The sequence below is a fragment of the Stegodyphus dumicola genome, chromosome 4 (genome assembly GCF_044657685.1).
Source record: "Stegodyphus dumicola isolate Sdum_Otavi_A_Nest chromosome 4, ASM4465768v1".
NCBI lineage: Eukaryota > Metazoa > Arthropoda > Arachnida > Araneae > Eresidae > Stegodyphus > Stegodyphus dumicola.
The window spans coordinates 252,670,364-252,687,437 of NC_140771.1; the positions used below are offsets into that span (position 1 = coordinate 252,670,364).

The 17,074-nt window shown below is 33.0% G+C and overlaps 1 protein-coding gene across 3 annotated transcripts in view; it reads left to right on the forward strand.

Moving 5' to 3' along the window:
- LOC118197652 (uncharacterized) overlaps nucleotides 1–17,074 on the forward strand; it is a 388,162-nt gene that overhangs the window by 290,318 nt on the left and 80,770 nt on the right. For all 3 annotated transcript variants that reach the window (XM_085816220.1, XM_085816221.1, XM_085816222.1), the window contains 2 exons: nucleotides 5,365–5,485; nucleotides 15,755–15,822. In XM_085816220.1, coding sequence (XP_085672346.1) covers nucleotides 5,365–5,485; nucleotides 15,755–15,822 — 189 coding nt within the window. The remainder of the gene's footprint in view (nucleotides 1–5,364; nucleotides 5,486–15,754; nucleotides 15,823–17,074) is intronic.

The window sequence follows — 17,074 nt, forward strand, 5'->3', positions numbered from 1 at the left end:
TTTGAAGATCTTCATTTACATCGAGGCTCTAATATTGCTCCATATTAATATGGAGGACTTAGATTACCTTTGCATCCGAGAACTTACTTCATTAAATTGCTGGAACTTTCCAGAGATCAGTAAGCACGCCAGTCCAATTGCCTTCTTATACATTTAATGGATATTATCAGCGGTTTTTACACATAATGAAAATGGACGCCAGGAACATGAATATCTGCAAGAAATTTGTCTCAATGAAAAAATTAAAAAAGGTTCTTTCATCTTTATAACGCCGTGCACATTTTTTTTACGTCTCATGTTGTCATGACGGCCTCATCTATGTTTTTTTTTAACTCCCACAGAAACAGTTCTGTCAAACAACATGCAGCGCCATCTGTTGGTCGTTAAAAGATGTTACATTAACAATTTGCTGAGAAAGGTGCGGGTATATTGCACTAGTTAAAAAAGAATAATACATTTCATAAAGTAAAGATTTTAGTGCTCGTCAAATGAAAAATGTATAGTTTTCATTATAAATTTCCATGATGTTTTTAATATTTTTTAATATGAATGTTATTTCAAACCTTGAAAGACTTCGTACTTGACCATTAAATTAAAATTAATTTAGGAAAGAGTCTACGAGCATTATATAAAAATACTTAGTTTATCTCGTCATTTACTAGTCTTCGAAGAGCAAACAAAGCATAGTACTAATTAAACGATGAAATTTACCGATTAAATCACATGTTCTTGTTAACTTTACTGGCTCCCGAAGTGGCTGTATCGGCATATTTGATAGAACATAGAATGTTTTGCGTAATGCGATGTGAAAGATGTATCGAAGATAATATGTCAGTATGGTAAAGATTTTAAGCAAATTAATTACTTTCTTCTACGTTTTAGATATCTTTTGAAGACAGTTTATATTAAATTAATCAAATGAAAGATATAGTTGTTTAGAAGATGAAATCTAACAATTCGTGTGTTTTGTTTAGCTACATTTCTCGTGGAATCAATATCACAAACATGGATCGATGACACATCTATAAATATTTAATGTCAAATACGCTCTTATTTTCAATGCTTCCTCTGTCTTAATTTTTAGATCCACTTGAAATACGTAAATGTTAGTAACTGTAAAAATGGCAACAATATTAAAAATTATTATATCTTGATTAAAATGTTAGTAACTGTAAAAATGGCAACAATATTAAAAATTATTATATCTTGATTAAAATGTTAGTAACTGTAAAAATGGCAACAATATTAAAAATTATTATCTCTTGATTAAAATGTTAGTAACTGTAAAAATGGCAACAATATTAAAAATTATTATCTCTTGATTAAAATGTTAGTAACTGTAAAAATGGCAACAATATTAAAAATTATTATATCTTGATTAAAATGTTAGTAACTGTAAAAATGGCAACAATATTAAAATTTATTATATCTTGATTAAAATGTTAGTAACTGTAAAAATGGCAACAATATTAAAAATTATTATATCTTGATTAAAATGTTAGTAACTGTAAAAATGGCAACAATATTAAAAATTATTATATCTTGATTAAAATGTTAGTAACTGTAAAAATGGCAACAATATTAAAAATTATTATATCTTGATTAAAATGTTAGTAACTGTAAAAATGGCAACAATATTAAAAATTATCATATCTTGATTAAAATGTTAGTAACTGTAAAAATGGCAACAATATTAAAAATTATTATATCTTGATTAAAATGTTAGTAACTGTAAAAATGGCAACAATATTAAAAATTATAAACACATAAATGTTAAAATTAATTCAAAAGAAGGTCGAGAAGGTAACAGATTGTATATAAATGCCCATAATATTAATGCGTTGCAAAAACCTTCTAAATAGTGTGTAGAGCATCGCACCTTATGGTAACATACACAAAGTCAAAGACTCTGATGTAGATGTAAGGACTTATCGCTATGTCTACATAAGCAAACAGAAAGTATTGAGGTGTAAAAGAACCTTCCATTAAGAATTCAATTAAGTTGAACAGAAGGCACTTGCTGTGCTTACAAATTAGCCAGCATTTACGGCGCGAACTTAAAAAAGCAGAATTTTTAATTAACACTAAATCTAAGTTCGATTTGGCCCAAAGGCTTGGCAGAGGCATATAAACGAGAAAGTTGGCTCTTAAATCTACACCTCTCTGCAAGAATAAAGCAACACCGTAGATAGGAACGATTATTGTAGAACAACAAGTAACGTGGCATTCAGCAGGCGGAGTACGCTTTGACTTCAACAATCTCAAATCTCACTTAACTACGCGCGGGTTAAAATTTGCATTCTCGCAGGAAAACGGAAAGGAAGAAGTGACAGTTTCGTAACGTAAAATGCCTCACGAGTGCATTTTGAAAATATTTTCAAAGATTTTTTTCTTTCTTTTTAGCAAAATGTATTGTTTATTCATTACTTTGTTCTAATTTACCCCTTCGCAGGGGGAAGTAAGAGAGAGAGATTAATAATATATAATAATTCAGAGCCAGTTGTTTCAATTTAGTACGATCTAAACAAATTGAAACTGTAAGAGCGTGTTTTATAAACTATCTCATAATGGTTTTATAAGCTATCTTGTATCGTAACTCAGTTTAAAAATGATCGTTAAATAAAACTGATGACACTTTCAAGAAGCGATTATGAAGCTATTGCAAATATTGCTAAAACATAATTTACGATATTTACTAAGTATTACCATTGCGTACTGCGAACTAAAAATAAGAAAATAATTTATTATCACTCATAACGTTGTTTTAAAATAATACGTTTAAAGAATTGCAAGGTTTAAATTAATATTAATTATCTTACCAGTTTCTTTTATCTAGAAAACTATAATTTGTATAGTATCGGAGGAAAGACATTTAAAACAGTATAATTTTGTTTTCGCGGGTTTGTTTTTGGTTTCTCTGCAGGAGGAAATGTATTAATAGAAAAAATAAGTAAAAGTAATGGACAAATGTTCGCGCGACAGAGCGCGCGACGTTTAAATAGAGAAAGCGTTCAATTTTTTCTCTTATCTCAACTTTAAAATAAAATCTTCTATATTATGCATGCTTGCATATTATTAACACAGTTTGCTTTGTCTTTTTTCTGCAATTTCAAATTTATTACTATGCACTTATTTCACAAATGTTTTTATTACTTTATTGTTATTATTATTTGAGTTTTCAGAATTACAGGTAAGATTTAAAAACAGTAAAAAATCTGATGTGTACACCACATGACTTCCTTGTACGGAATATTAAATTATACGCATTTTTCTTGCATTTTATTTAAACTTATAATTAATTAGATTGAATTAAACCTACTTCGCCGACAGCGCATAAACCACAATAGAATAAATGCATTCTTTAAAATTCACTTTGTTTACCATAGCGACACTCTGGCGCTAGGTTTACTTAAGAGTATTATATTTACTTCATATTATAACTCTGAATGCACAAAATGTATATCATTTAAAGAATTACCTAATCGTTGCCACATGTTCTATTCAAATACTATAATAAAGCTAGAACGATGTATAAAAGAAATTAAGCAAACAAAACAAAAAAGAAACAGTTTTTCACAGACGATTGAGTATTTCTCATTCAATTAATTCAGTTCTCACTTCGCGAGAAGGCAAAAATGCATAAAAACTCAAAATATCTATATTAAAAATTACGAAGTAAATCTCACACGCGTATTAAGAAAGAATTAAGCATGATTTAATTGGCAATAATAAATGAATGCGTTATCTTTGTTGTTGCGAAGCTAAGTTTCTCTAGATTGGCAACAAATCCACTAGTCTCCTGTTTCAAATGTAAATATCAATGGCCTCCATTAAAAACAGGCTTTGCGGCAATTAAACAACTTTAAAATTGCTGATAATTCTAAACATATTACACACAGATTTACTAAAGGCATAAAATCCTTAACCGGAAGATAAAAACAACATAATTCAATCATTTTTAAAGCAAAACATGTGCAATTTACAAACATATAAGAGTAAAGAAACTGAGATCACTTAGCCGGGTAACAGAGTAGATATATATATAAATATATTTATATACGTTTGGTGCGGCCGATTGCAACCAAAATACGAGGTGCACATCTACATGTTATAGCGGTCCTATATACGAAATTCAACGTTCTGAGGATACTCGTTTTTGAGTTATGCGAGATACGTACGTACGTTCGTACAGACGCCACGAAAAATTCTCTTCAGAATTAACTTTAAAGCAGTTTTATAATTTTTTTTTTTTTTTGGAGGAAAAGAGTCTTTTATTCTGTCCTTACGTACAGATATCACGGAAAAACATCGTTAAATTGCATTCGATAGCGGTCAAAATGGATATTTTCGTTGAAATATGCTGCCTGAAACTTTTCGCCATTATAATACTTCCTTTTTACTTCGTACAAGAAAGTAAAAAGGGAAATATGTCTAACAGTTTTGGAATTAATTTTTTCTTCTTCAGAAGCTTCAGGTAATTTGTTCTGTGAAATGCGCATGCGTATTTACGTAACTATTTAAATAAACAAGTATATGAAAAGCTTCCAGAGCCCCAAGATTAAAACACAATTGTAGAAAGCTTTCAGAAAGCTGGGTTTAAGTACCCTTGTTCCTATAAACGCTTTTGTTACAACAATTTTATAGACAAAATCGGCTATATAAATTTTATGCATGATAAAGGAGTTGTTTATGTAAGGACATGGAGAACAATAAAACGCTAACAATTTTTTTTTCTGCAAACACAGTATTACGCATGAATGTGCATTCTTAAAGATTAGTTGCAACTAAAATTTTTTTTTTTTTTTTTTTTTTTACTGTAATAAAATTTTAGTTTCGCATGAAAATTCAATCGAAATGTAAGACGAGTGTGTTGAGGCATTTTCCTATAGAAAAGCATAAACTAAATGCTAAAAAAATAAAAAATCACTTGAATGAATAATTTTTTTAATTCGCTCACATTGCAAAGGGTCCAAAATTTACTGACGGCAAAATCGAAGTAATTTTTAAACAAAAAAGTTTAAAACGAAATTATTATCCGTTCTATACGATTCTAGCCTGAGTACCTCAATGAATGTAAACTGATATAATTTAATTTACTTAATTTAAAGAAAGGTATACGAATTTCATTGAAATCATTCAAACAAAAACATTAATAATTTCTCTTTGGCAAATTAATAAAAGCCATGTATATAAAGTATGTAATTAATAAAAGCCATATCCAGTACTTGCAAAAATAGAAAATGACAAAAATGAATGAAAAAAAAGTTTCATTTTTGAGATATTTAAAAATGTTTGTACTTATGTGAAAAAAAATTCTTTTTCAGAATCTTTCTTTTCCCAATGTTCCATTTCCTTCTCTTTCAGTCGAAGAAAATGAAGACGACCCTCAAGGATATCCCACCCCTTCTCCGGAGCCCACGTTCCCCACACCAGAACCCTCTCCTGAACCAGAAGAATACTGGAGACCTGATTCCTTTCAAAAACAGTAAGATCTCTCAAATTCTGTAAATATATAATACTTCAGACACAGTTCTCAGCAATATTTTGCGACACATAGCAGAATCCATGAAAAAATAATAGAAAAGCGCAGGTGCAGTTTGGAAAGAGACTGGAAAGACAGTAGAAAATTCAATTTTATCAAGTACTAACATCTATACTTTTCACAAATCCGATAGAGTTTTACGAGTTTTATAAAACTGAAAGCGAAGAAGTTGCAATCAAAGATTTATGCAAGAGAACAGAATAGTCCACAAACTGAGACTGAATCCCAGAAATTCAGTACTGAGAAAAATAAAATGCAGTGAAACTAAAGTATTTTCAAGCATCTTGAGCAAAAATAATGCTTTCTTTTTCAGCCTTATGCTTTCTTTCTAATTTAAAAATAGATACGAAATTTACTGGCTGACGTATCGTAGAAGCATTTAGCATATTTCTGTAGCAAGAGCCATTAAAAGCAAAAGGTACCTCAGACGCGGTTCGAACCATGAAAACTTTCAGATGCTAGGTGGACTTGCTAACCACTTATACCGATGCAGCACACGTTCTGAGGTTCGTTTTAAGCAGGAAACATGAAAAATCGAATACGCATTTAGCCGTAGGATATCGATATTTTGTATATGGGATTGTTATAACATTCAGTCCTGTACCTTTCTTTTTTATTGCGATAGACATTACAATATATTTAAAGGACTGTGTTCAAAGAGGGCAAAAATTAAGATTATCTTATCTAAGGAAAAAGGTGTACGGTGAGGAATATTTAAGGGGACTCATACACCTTAAAACCCATAAGATGTTCGAATAGGTGACTGTTGCAAGAATTGGGATAACTTATTTATTTTAAAAGCAATCACTACCAACTTTTTACAGCTGACTACATAACATAGCTGTTTTCTGAAATAGTAATCAGAAATTTTATGTTGCCACAAATATTTTTATAATTTAATCCGTTTTGTGACAACATTTTTCGTCATGTTTCCAACCTGCGCGCACAGTTTAAAACATTCTGTTTCATAATTTAATTCCATATTTAATATATAGCTTTTATAACATCTGGAAACTACTGTGAACCTAAAATTCTAAAATTTTCACGCTAAATTTTTATTTTATTTTGAGTTGAGTTTATAAAATGTATTTTATTAGAAAAATTTTTAATGTTTTCGTCCATAAAATTTTTCAATATTAAAATATTCATCAGATTGTTGGTTCAGTTAGAAAATAGTGCCCGTATAAAGAATTCCATCAAATCTCAAGTATGTACCATTAGCCATTTTTAAAATATCATGCGCGCAAGGTGGAAACATGGCGAAATATTTTGTCACAAAGAGGATTAAATTACAAAAATATTTGCGGCAACACAAACTTTCTGGTTACTAGTTTCCAAAGCAGCTATATTATGTAGTCAGCTGTAAAAAGATGGAAGTAATTGCTTTTAAAATAAATAAAATATCCCAATTCTCGCAACTATCACATATTTGAAGATCAGGAGGGGTTTAAGGTGTACGAGTCCCCTTAAGAAGTCTTAAAAATAAAAGTTCTTTTTTATTTTTAAGGTCAAAAAGTCAAAAAGGCCAATTGTACAGGGTTGGTCAATAATGGTTAAAACTTTGATGAAAGTAGCAATGAAAAACCAATAAACGAAATAAGATAAATTAACATATCAAAAATTAATCACCGATATTTAATGTTTCAAACAGAACTTGTCCAGGGGTAAATATTTAAAACACTAAACCGGATTGATTAATGAGTGCTGAATAACATGTTTCCTGCCACTCGACACCTGTAAATTATTGTAAATTAATTTTCTTTTGAAAATTGTTTCTTGGGTAGTTTTACGGTGTTGAAAAGCTTCTCTGATATGCTATTCAACCTCTTGGAATTAAATGTAAGAATAAAAAACCTTATTAAAGTAAAAAAGGGCAAATAAACAAACTAAAATTAAAACACATTAAACGTAAAAACTTATAACGTATAAAAATACTGTAAATTGTTAGAAAAGCTGTACAGATAAATTCCGAAAACATTTTTTATATTAGTTATGAATTACTAACGGGTAGTCAAACATACAATTAAAAAAAGACTGTCTCGTAATCTTGAAGTCCTATCTAATTTAAATTTAATTTAATAATTTTTTAAATTTTTTAATTTTTACTATTGATAAAAATCTAAGTATCATAGCCAATCATCATAAATGTAATCGTTTAAGGTTCTGCAAATTCAAAACAAATGCGACAAAGGAAACAGAAGCTGGAAAAACTGACTACTAGAGCCCTGATGCTCGTGTCAAAATGGCGGAAAATACTTAACAAAAATGCACATATACGGGCAGGTTTCCAAAATTCTTCGTCTTGAACATTTCTGGGCAGGCTTACCAGATCAAGAAGCTTAAAACGAGATTTAAAAAAGGGAAACTGTAGGCAGTACCCAAGACTATGTTTTTGGCGAGTTCTAGGTTAAAAAATCTCGGTCCTCTTGTGAGGTATTGTCTAACAATAGCAAGGGAAAGCTTCCAGGATCATCAAATTAAAAAAAAGTTTTAAAAAGTCATTTTAAGACAAAATGGCGACTGATTTTAAACGTTAGAACTTCGATTAAAACTAATTCTGGCAAAATTCAGAGGACAGAGTGAAAAAATGGCAAGTAAAAGCGATTAAAGTATTTATGGAAATAAACGTTAATACATCTTTGAAAAGAATTTGGTCTTTTGCTAATAATAGGAGAAGTGCCAGATTAGTTTCTTTTAAAACCAAAACTAAGAAAGTAAAAAAGTACATACACATTTACAAGAGATTAGCTACATCTAGAAGTTATATGTTACAAAATACTAATTACTTAAGAACATTAAATTACTAGTAATAGTCATCTTGTTGTACCTGCCTCTCGGTTGATGGTAAAATGATTATATCGCTGTCAGCAAGTAATTTAAAAATTTTAGTTTATACCTGCTTCTTATCGTTTACCAAATTTTAAATTTGGGAGTTCTGTTTTATACAAGATTTATTAATATTCGAAATTCTTCTTGAACGAAAATAAAATCAGTGCGAATAGTTTTGATTATAATTATTTGAGTGTGAATATCATTAAGCATTGCTTTTTTTGGAGATGTTTAAATTCTCTTCTTTTATCATACATTTTTAGTTTTTTGTAATCTAATATCTCTAAATCTACGTAATTGATATTTTCTTGTAGAAGATTCGTTTTGTTAAATTTTAGGCGAGGATCGATATTAGTTGCGTCGATTTTCCTAAAATTATTAATTGCTAAAGCGTCATCAACATATTTGACAATATTGGAAAAGTAAATAAATTCATTGGTCTTTATTTAGCGTTATTTGGAACTGATATTCTTTAGTAAAAGGTTATAAGTTACAAAGTGCCGAAGAGAAGTTAGAGTCCATAGGGATACCGTTAACCCGTTTATAAATAGAATGCAAAACTATCGTCAGAATCTCTGGAAAGAACATGGGTAGTGTTAAGGGACTAGCAAAAATTTCGTTTAATGAATTTTAAATGTCGAAAATATTAATGTTTGGGCAATGTCAAATTAAACAAAAAAATTCGAAAAATAACGAAATCTAACTTTTAATGCAGTCTCGCAGTTCCTGTACTTATATTTAGAAAGTTTTATACTCGTTATGAAAAAATAAAAATATAAGAAGTTTGACTGTCGTACGAAAAAAATTGACCAGGATTTGAAATGTTTGATGTCATCTTCAACTTACCTTGAGGGATCGATTTTTCAAATTAAGAATAATTCGAGGAAATAAGTTTAACTTGAGTGAAGCAAAAAATGTGCACATTTTAAAAGGCCGTACAATGAAGTCTTGTGGTGTTCACATCAGATATTTTAGTAATTATAGTTATGGCGAGAAGTTTTGTAAAATCACTCCGTGGAAGTCATGAATATCAATTTGTTTCAAATGATTCAAGAAGTGAAATTTAAATTATTTCCACATTGTGACATGACCCTATAAAGACAACATCTGTAGACTTGATTTGTCGATACGATAAAACGAGAGATAAATGTACGTTCTGTTTTCTGCAAAATAAAATCTCCGTGAATAGTAAATTGGAAACAATAAATTACACACGGAATCCCATCTCTCATGTCACGAACAACAAACATTGGTTTCCATGCCAGTTTCTAAACATAAAAGATTTCATAAATGTTAAGCACGCGAGATGTCAACCTCCCGAAAGCCACAGTATTGAAAAATCATTATTCAATTGTGAAACTAGAGAGGAAAGTTCAGTGCAGCTTCTCGCAAGAGAATGTCCCGGCCATTGTTATAAATTAATTATAAATATATTCTAAGATTAATAATGCCCTCTTAAACTCTACGTTTAGCTACAGTTTAATAAGCTAATTCTCAGTGACTCCATTTTATTCATCACGCGTGGTTCAAGTTTAATCCTTTAATAGTTTATGACTTCCACCTTTAGCATTGAAAAGCAGACATGGTTTCAATTACCGAAAACAAACTGAAAATAGAAGATACCGTATATACCCGCGTCGAGATATTTTGGACAAAAAAAAAAAGACTTCAAAGTGGGGGGGGGAGTCGACTTATACGTGGGGCCATAAAAAATTAAAAGAATCGGAAGTTCAAAAATTTCTTTATATAATGCAGTTGTTTTCTTCCCACGCTTAAATTGGACGACTTATCAAATAAGCCACTTACTTGAAGTAATTTCATGACTTAAATTATGTGACGAACTAATCACAGAGTTTGATACTTTAACTAGAATAAACTAACCAAAGAATTTTCGGCCCCCGAACAACCGATCAATATCGAGCAATAAAAAAAGTTTCGCCAACACGCCAAGAAAAGAGAAATGCAGATAGTCATTTTTAAAGATCGTGAGTTGATTATTTTTAAAAGAAAACTTTACCGAAAAACGTTGTGTTTCCATCAGGTGTGCTGGTTCGTGCCCATGAAAAGGGATGGATGGATGATGACGGAACAGCCGATTGGCTTAAAAATGTGTGGGAGAAAAGACCGGGAGCAGCTTTCAAAAAACTTCGCTTTTAGCATACGATTCTTTTCATGGACACTTTTCTGAAGAAGTGACAAAACACCTAAAACCGACTGTGGCCGTAATTCCGAAAGGATTAACATCCGTCATTCAACCCCTAGACGTCTGCCTCAATAAGTAAATGTTAGAAAATATTGGGCAGAGTGGATTAGTTCCGGTCGACCAACATTTACAAAAGGGAGGCAACATTAAAAAGCCCGATATTGCATTAATTGCTCAGTGGGTTAAAGATGCTTGGAACGAAATACCCTCTGAAATGATTATAAAATCATTTAAAAAATGTTGTATTAGCGACGAACTAGACGGCAGGGAAGATGATGCTGTTTTTGAAAGTGAAAATGACGACGAAGGCTCTAGTAGTGATTGTAACAATACAGAGTTCGAGACTGAAAATATGTATGATGACGAGTCAATGACGACAGAAGAGCTCTATGAAATGTTTGACGAATCTGACCATGAATCGGACGTTGAAGGATTTTGATTTTGTTTATTTACCAAGGTATTTTTTATCGTATATTTACTTTTTTTCCTCATATGATTCTGAATAAATGTAATACTTCAAAAAAAAATTTCTAAGTTTCTCGATCGATTTCGGAAGTGGGGGGGGGGTCGACTTATACGTGGGTTTCTTATTTTCTACAAATTTTTTATGTGGTAGTGGGGGGGGGTCGACTTATACGCGGTATCGACTTATACGCGAGTATATACGGTAAATGGAAAAGATAAATAAAATTCTAAAGTTACTTAAGTTAGTGTAAACTTATTATATTACATTTTGACAAAATACTTCCTACACTGTAATTGAGTGCTGAAAATGTTAACATTTTACCCTTCCTCGTCGAAATATTACTTTAATTGCTTGTTTTGTTTATGACGCCAAGTTATAAATCAAAAATACTTATACTGGTGGGTAAAATCGCTATTTTATGGGATTATTTTAGAACCGTTTGCTAATTTAACTAAATTGATTCGATTTTGACGACTCATCGTTCATTAAAAATTACTATGATAAATAAGATTGGGAAAGAGGCAGGAATCAAGAACAGTTAATTTCTTATGAAGAGGGGATAGAATCGAACGAGCAGTGGGATTGGAAAATCAACTCAACTGAACAGCTAATTCCCTGAATTTATTTTTTTCAACTGTAGTTTTGGCAGTGTCTAAAACGGAGAAGCGTAAAACATTGTTTACCCTCAAACTTAGCGATAAAAAGAGTGGGGGGAAAATAATGCTTGTTTTCTATCTACTAAATACTCACAGGTTATCACTTATTCACAGGAATGGATCTTCGTTCCTCCAAACTGCAACCGGGGGGGGCTGGGATAACAGAAAAGACAGCAGTATTGTGTTTATATGAAAAATAAAACGAGTAAACAAGGCTTTTGAGCAGAGTGCAGGTTTTCAATGTACAGACATCATTATGGTGCTGTTTTACAAAAGAACAGTTTTTCATTACATCAGGTGGAGACAGATAATGTGTAATATAATATACATGCATAGTTCAGTTCCAGAATGTATTTAAAAAATATGCATATCAAAGTTAAATATGAAATAATACTAGAGTAAGAAATAATAACTAGAGAGAGTAAGAAATAATACTAGAGTAAGAAATACTATTGTAGAAATAATATGCAACTAGACATAAATGCAATTAAATATAAAAATAAGGGAAAATTACATCAACTAGTCCAAAAATATTTATGAAATGCACGGCATTTTAAAGGCACATCTTGAACAGGTTACAGCCGAAAACATCGCGGCAAAAACATCGCAGACGAAAACGTCGCGGAGAAAACAACGCAAGGCGAAAACGTCGTGCTACAAAACATCGTAGGAGGAAACATCGCAAAGAGAAAACATCGCGGTACAAAACATCGTCGTCGAAAATAAAGCGGTTCAAAAACTTCGCAGTTTAAAAACATCGTCGTCGAAAATATCGTGGTAAAAAATAAAGTATCTACAAATCATCGCATGACGATAACATCGCAGACATACTTTCTTCAGGTTTTAATATTTGTAAATGGATATTCCCGTAATGATTTGTGAGCGCAAAATGGAAAGAAGGATAATTTTTACTTTCATATTTTTTATTAATCAATAAATTTTTGCTGAGAAAATAAGAAGGAAACTTAAGCATAGAAAATAATATAAATAACTTATAGCACTTAATAGAGTTTTAAACCGACATAGTTAACTAACAAAGGCCATTAATAAATCATTTTTATAAAGTTTTTACTTGTAATTTTTCATGAAAAGTATAATCTATAAGTTGCATTTAATTTTCTATGCTTCAGTTTCCTTCTTACTTTTTCAGCAACAATTTATTAGTTAATAAAAAAGTGTGAAAGTAAAAGTTATCCTTCTTTACATCTTGCGCTCACAAATCATTATGGGAATATCCATTTAAAATTATTAAAACCTAAAAAACGTATGTCTGCGATGTTATCGTCATGCGATGATTTGTAGATACTTCATTTTTTACCACGATATTTTCGACGACGATGTTTTTAAATTGCGAAGTTTTTGAACCGCTTTATTTTCGACGACGTTATTTTGTACCGCGATGTTTTAGAACTGCGATGTTGTCTCTTTGCGATGTTTTCACCCACGATGTTTTGTAGCACGACGTTTTCCCTTGCGTTGTTTTCTCCGCGACGTTTTCGTCCGCGATGTTTTTGCCGCGATGTTATCGGCGGACACCTCTTGAACAAGAATATTACAGTAAAATGAAGGACTGCCCCGTACAAATCCGAGGTGTCTGTGCACTTCAATTAAACGCAATTCATGGCAAAAAATTTACATAACCTTTGCTTACGTCATGACTATTTTAATTAAAATTATTATTTCAGGAATATTTAAATTTTTATATGTCCCAAATAAATTTTAAATGTCCATTAAATTGTCGATATTATGGCCCGCACTTTTTACCGCATAAATCTTCCTCCGCCCCCCCCGAAAAAGGAATCTCTGAGAAAAAAGTTGGTGTTATAGTCCATCACGGTAGTGCGCATTTGGTCTGTCTGTTTATAGGCATGAATACTTTCGTGGAGAACGTTCTAAACAATTCTGCGAAAACTAAGGAATCTGGTAATTTCTGAGGAATATAAGCGAAACCAGCAACTCCACGAGAGTTTCATACAACTAAATGATTCAATCAGCTGGAGTAAACCTCGTGACAAAGAAACGTTTCCAGACTTTGGCCATTGGTAAATCCCTAAAAAAATTCGAAAAAACTGTGATTCCTAAGAGCAACCTTTTTCAAAGAAGTTTATTCTAGAAAAATCTGGATAGTATAATTGGAGAAATAGTCCTCCAGTATTTCTTATAGCTTGTAGAGACATTAGGTATTTTTTGGAAGCCGGAGAGATGAAAAATTAACAACGCCTTCGTCGGGAATCGAACCACGGACCTCTGGTATACCGGCCCAGTGTGCAGAACCACTCCACCACGAAGGCACTCTAAGAAGGTGGGAGAAATACCTTATAAGCTGAGCTGTACAAAGGTATTGCAATCCGAAATAGATATGTATTATTTACGTGGAATGCTGTTCGGATTGCTAAAAATGTTTTATTTGATCTCTGCTGTCGACTATATGTACGGGCGAACTGAAAGAACCTTGGTAACTTTCGAAAAAACAGCGCAGGATGGTGCATGCTTGCATCTTAAACAGAATATTGATTATATGACAAGGTTTTAGAGTTTAAATAGTAATTTTATGTATCGTCATAATAGCGTTAAACTATTTTTCGTTAAATAAAACCATTTTATTGTAAATCCTAGAAGGGCTCAGATTAAGAGTAAAAATATACTTCAAGAGACATCCTATGATACTATCCTAGATTTACGCTTTAAAACTAACAAGATAAGCCCTAATTTTGATTATGGAGTACGCTTCCTTTTCTTTACACACATACAGGGGTTGGACAAAAATATGGAAACACCTTTAAAAAAACATGTTTCTTTGCTTAATATGGTGTAGGAAACCCGTTGGCATCCAAACCACCTTGCAGTCTTCTCGGAATGGATAAATACAGTTCCTGTATATTTGTCAAGGGAATATTATACCATTCTTCCTGCAAAACGGTGGCAAGTTCAGATAACGATGTTGGCGGTGGATTACGAGAACGCACTTTCCGTTCCAATGTAGACCACAAAGGTTCGATAATATTCAGGTCTGGTGACTGTGGTAGCCAGGGAAGATGGGACAACTCATCATCGTGCTCAGAAAACCAGTCCTGGACAATGTGAGCTGTGCGAACAGGGGCTTTGTCGTCTTGGAAGACACCATCATCATCGGGGAACAAAGTTTGTACCATGGGATGAACTTGATCGGCCAAAATGTTCACATAAGTCTTGGCAGTCATGTGCCCTGACACAGTTATCATGGGGCTAGCAGAGAACCACGATATGGCTGCCCAAACCATAACAGAACCCCCGCCATGTTTCACTCTTGGCAACAAGCAGTCTGTATTATAGGCGTGAGATGGCGTTCTCCAGACGTAAACTCGGCCAGAAGTGGGAAACGATGTGAAAGAAGACTCGTCAGACCATATTACTCGCTTCCACTGCTCTATAGTCCAGGCTTTATGACTTAAACACCACTTATTCCTGTTACGGGCATTATCATCACTGATGAGTGGCTTCTCAATTGCAGCACGGCCAGCAATTCCCTGTTTATGAAGCTCCCTTCTAATTGTTTTGGTACTCACAGGGTTCGGTAACACAACATTCATTTCAGCAGTGCGGAATAAATCTTCGGTACAGTACCTCTTGAAACACTAAACACCTCGGCTACCTTGCTTACGGAAGCACCTACGATACGTGCTCCAACAATTTGCCCACGTTTGAAGTCTGTTAACTCTGACATAATGCAATGACAACCTCACATAACAGTACTCCGTCAACAACTGAACTGTTTAGCATATTTACGAAGTTGTATAGGTGGCGTCAGTAGTCAAAAACGCCAGCGCCACCTACATATTTCATTAAAATCAATCTTTCTTTTCAAACATGCATTTCACAAGGTGTTTCCATATTTTTGTCCATCCACTGTATATCCCAATCTGAAATATTCAGGACTTTCAAACACTTTTTTAGTTCACAACAGCTTTGGCCGTTTTCAATGAAACAACCTGTTTTCAAAGCAAAACTTTAAAAGATCTCAAAATGGTGCTTGGTTTAATGCTGGATGAATTTTAACTTGTGCATTTCTATAATTCTAGGGATGAAGAAGAGGAGGAGGAGGAAGAAATGATGTTCTTACCCGGAGCTGTCTCTGAACCAGAGCCAGGTTTGTGTCGTGCAGTTATATATCCTTGTCATATATATGTTACGGTGAAACACCGAAATCCGGAGAATGTCGACTTTCACCGGTGAATGTCAACAATCACCTAGTCGCTTGGTGTATGTCCGAAATATTTTCCAAATACTCTTATTTCTGACTTACACCGGTCAATGTCGACATTCACCATGTACTAATGGTGAATGTTCAAATTATAAGAATATTAGATTTTCTTCTCCGTAATTCAGTCGCGAAAAAACGCACTTAAGAGTTAAAATAAGAACTTAAAACCCACGGTACATTCAAAATGAGAAAGGAAAATAATAGAAGTTAAAAACTTACTTAATTATACAGTACGTTCTAAATGAGAAAATAAAATAACAGTGATAAAAAAACTTACTAAATTATGTGATTCAAATCTTATTTATTGCAACAATTTAATCTATTATGATACTTTATGTCCTCTCTTTTGGACCTACACCAGAACATATCTGTGACTGTCGACATACACCAGTGAGAGTCCGAATGTAATGCGATATTCGATCTTTCACCGACGTATTTGGTGAATGTTGACATTCTCCGGTGAAAGTCGACATTCTCCGGTGAAAGTCGACATTCTCCAATTTCGGTCTTTCACGGTAACATATGTATGTCAAAACGTGTGAAACACGGCTGAGCTGTGAAATTCGTTATTAATCATGAAATTCGTTAAAATAATTTTATATGATACTTTGGAACTCTAAAAAAAGAAAGAAATTAAAAAGAAAGGTAATATAATGGTGTCGCTGCTGAACCAGCCTCTCGAAAGTTTTTATCCCGTACGAACTGAAGTGAACTGAAGACTTAAACTACAGAAATAGTAGTGTCAATAACGCTAATTCCCTAATCCCAGAAATGTCAATAACGGTCCCCTAATCCCAAAAATGAATGTTGCTTACCATATTGTAACTAAACTCCTTCTATCGTTTAAATTCTCGGCCCACCAGCGGCCGAGCGATAAAATTGCTGAACACTGGTAGTTCGGTCCGAGGTTCGAATCCCGCGAACGGGCTGGCTGCATGGGCGTTTTCGTGGTTTTCCCCATGTGTAACGTGTATACGAGCCAGTTTCCCTTAGAAAGTCCTCCACGAAGGCATCCCTCCTCTTAGGCAGATAGCCCTCGAGGCTTTGCCATAATCACACATGCCTTCGTGGTGTAGTGGTCAGCACGCATGACGTGTATTCGAGAGGTCCGTGTTTCGAGTACCGGCGAGGACATTGC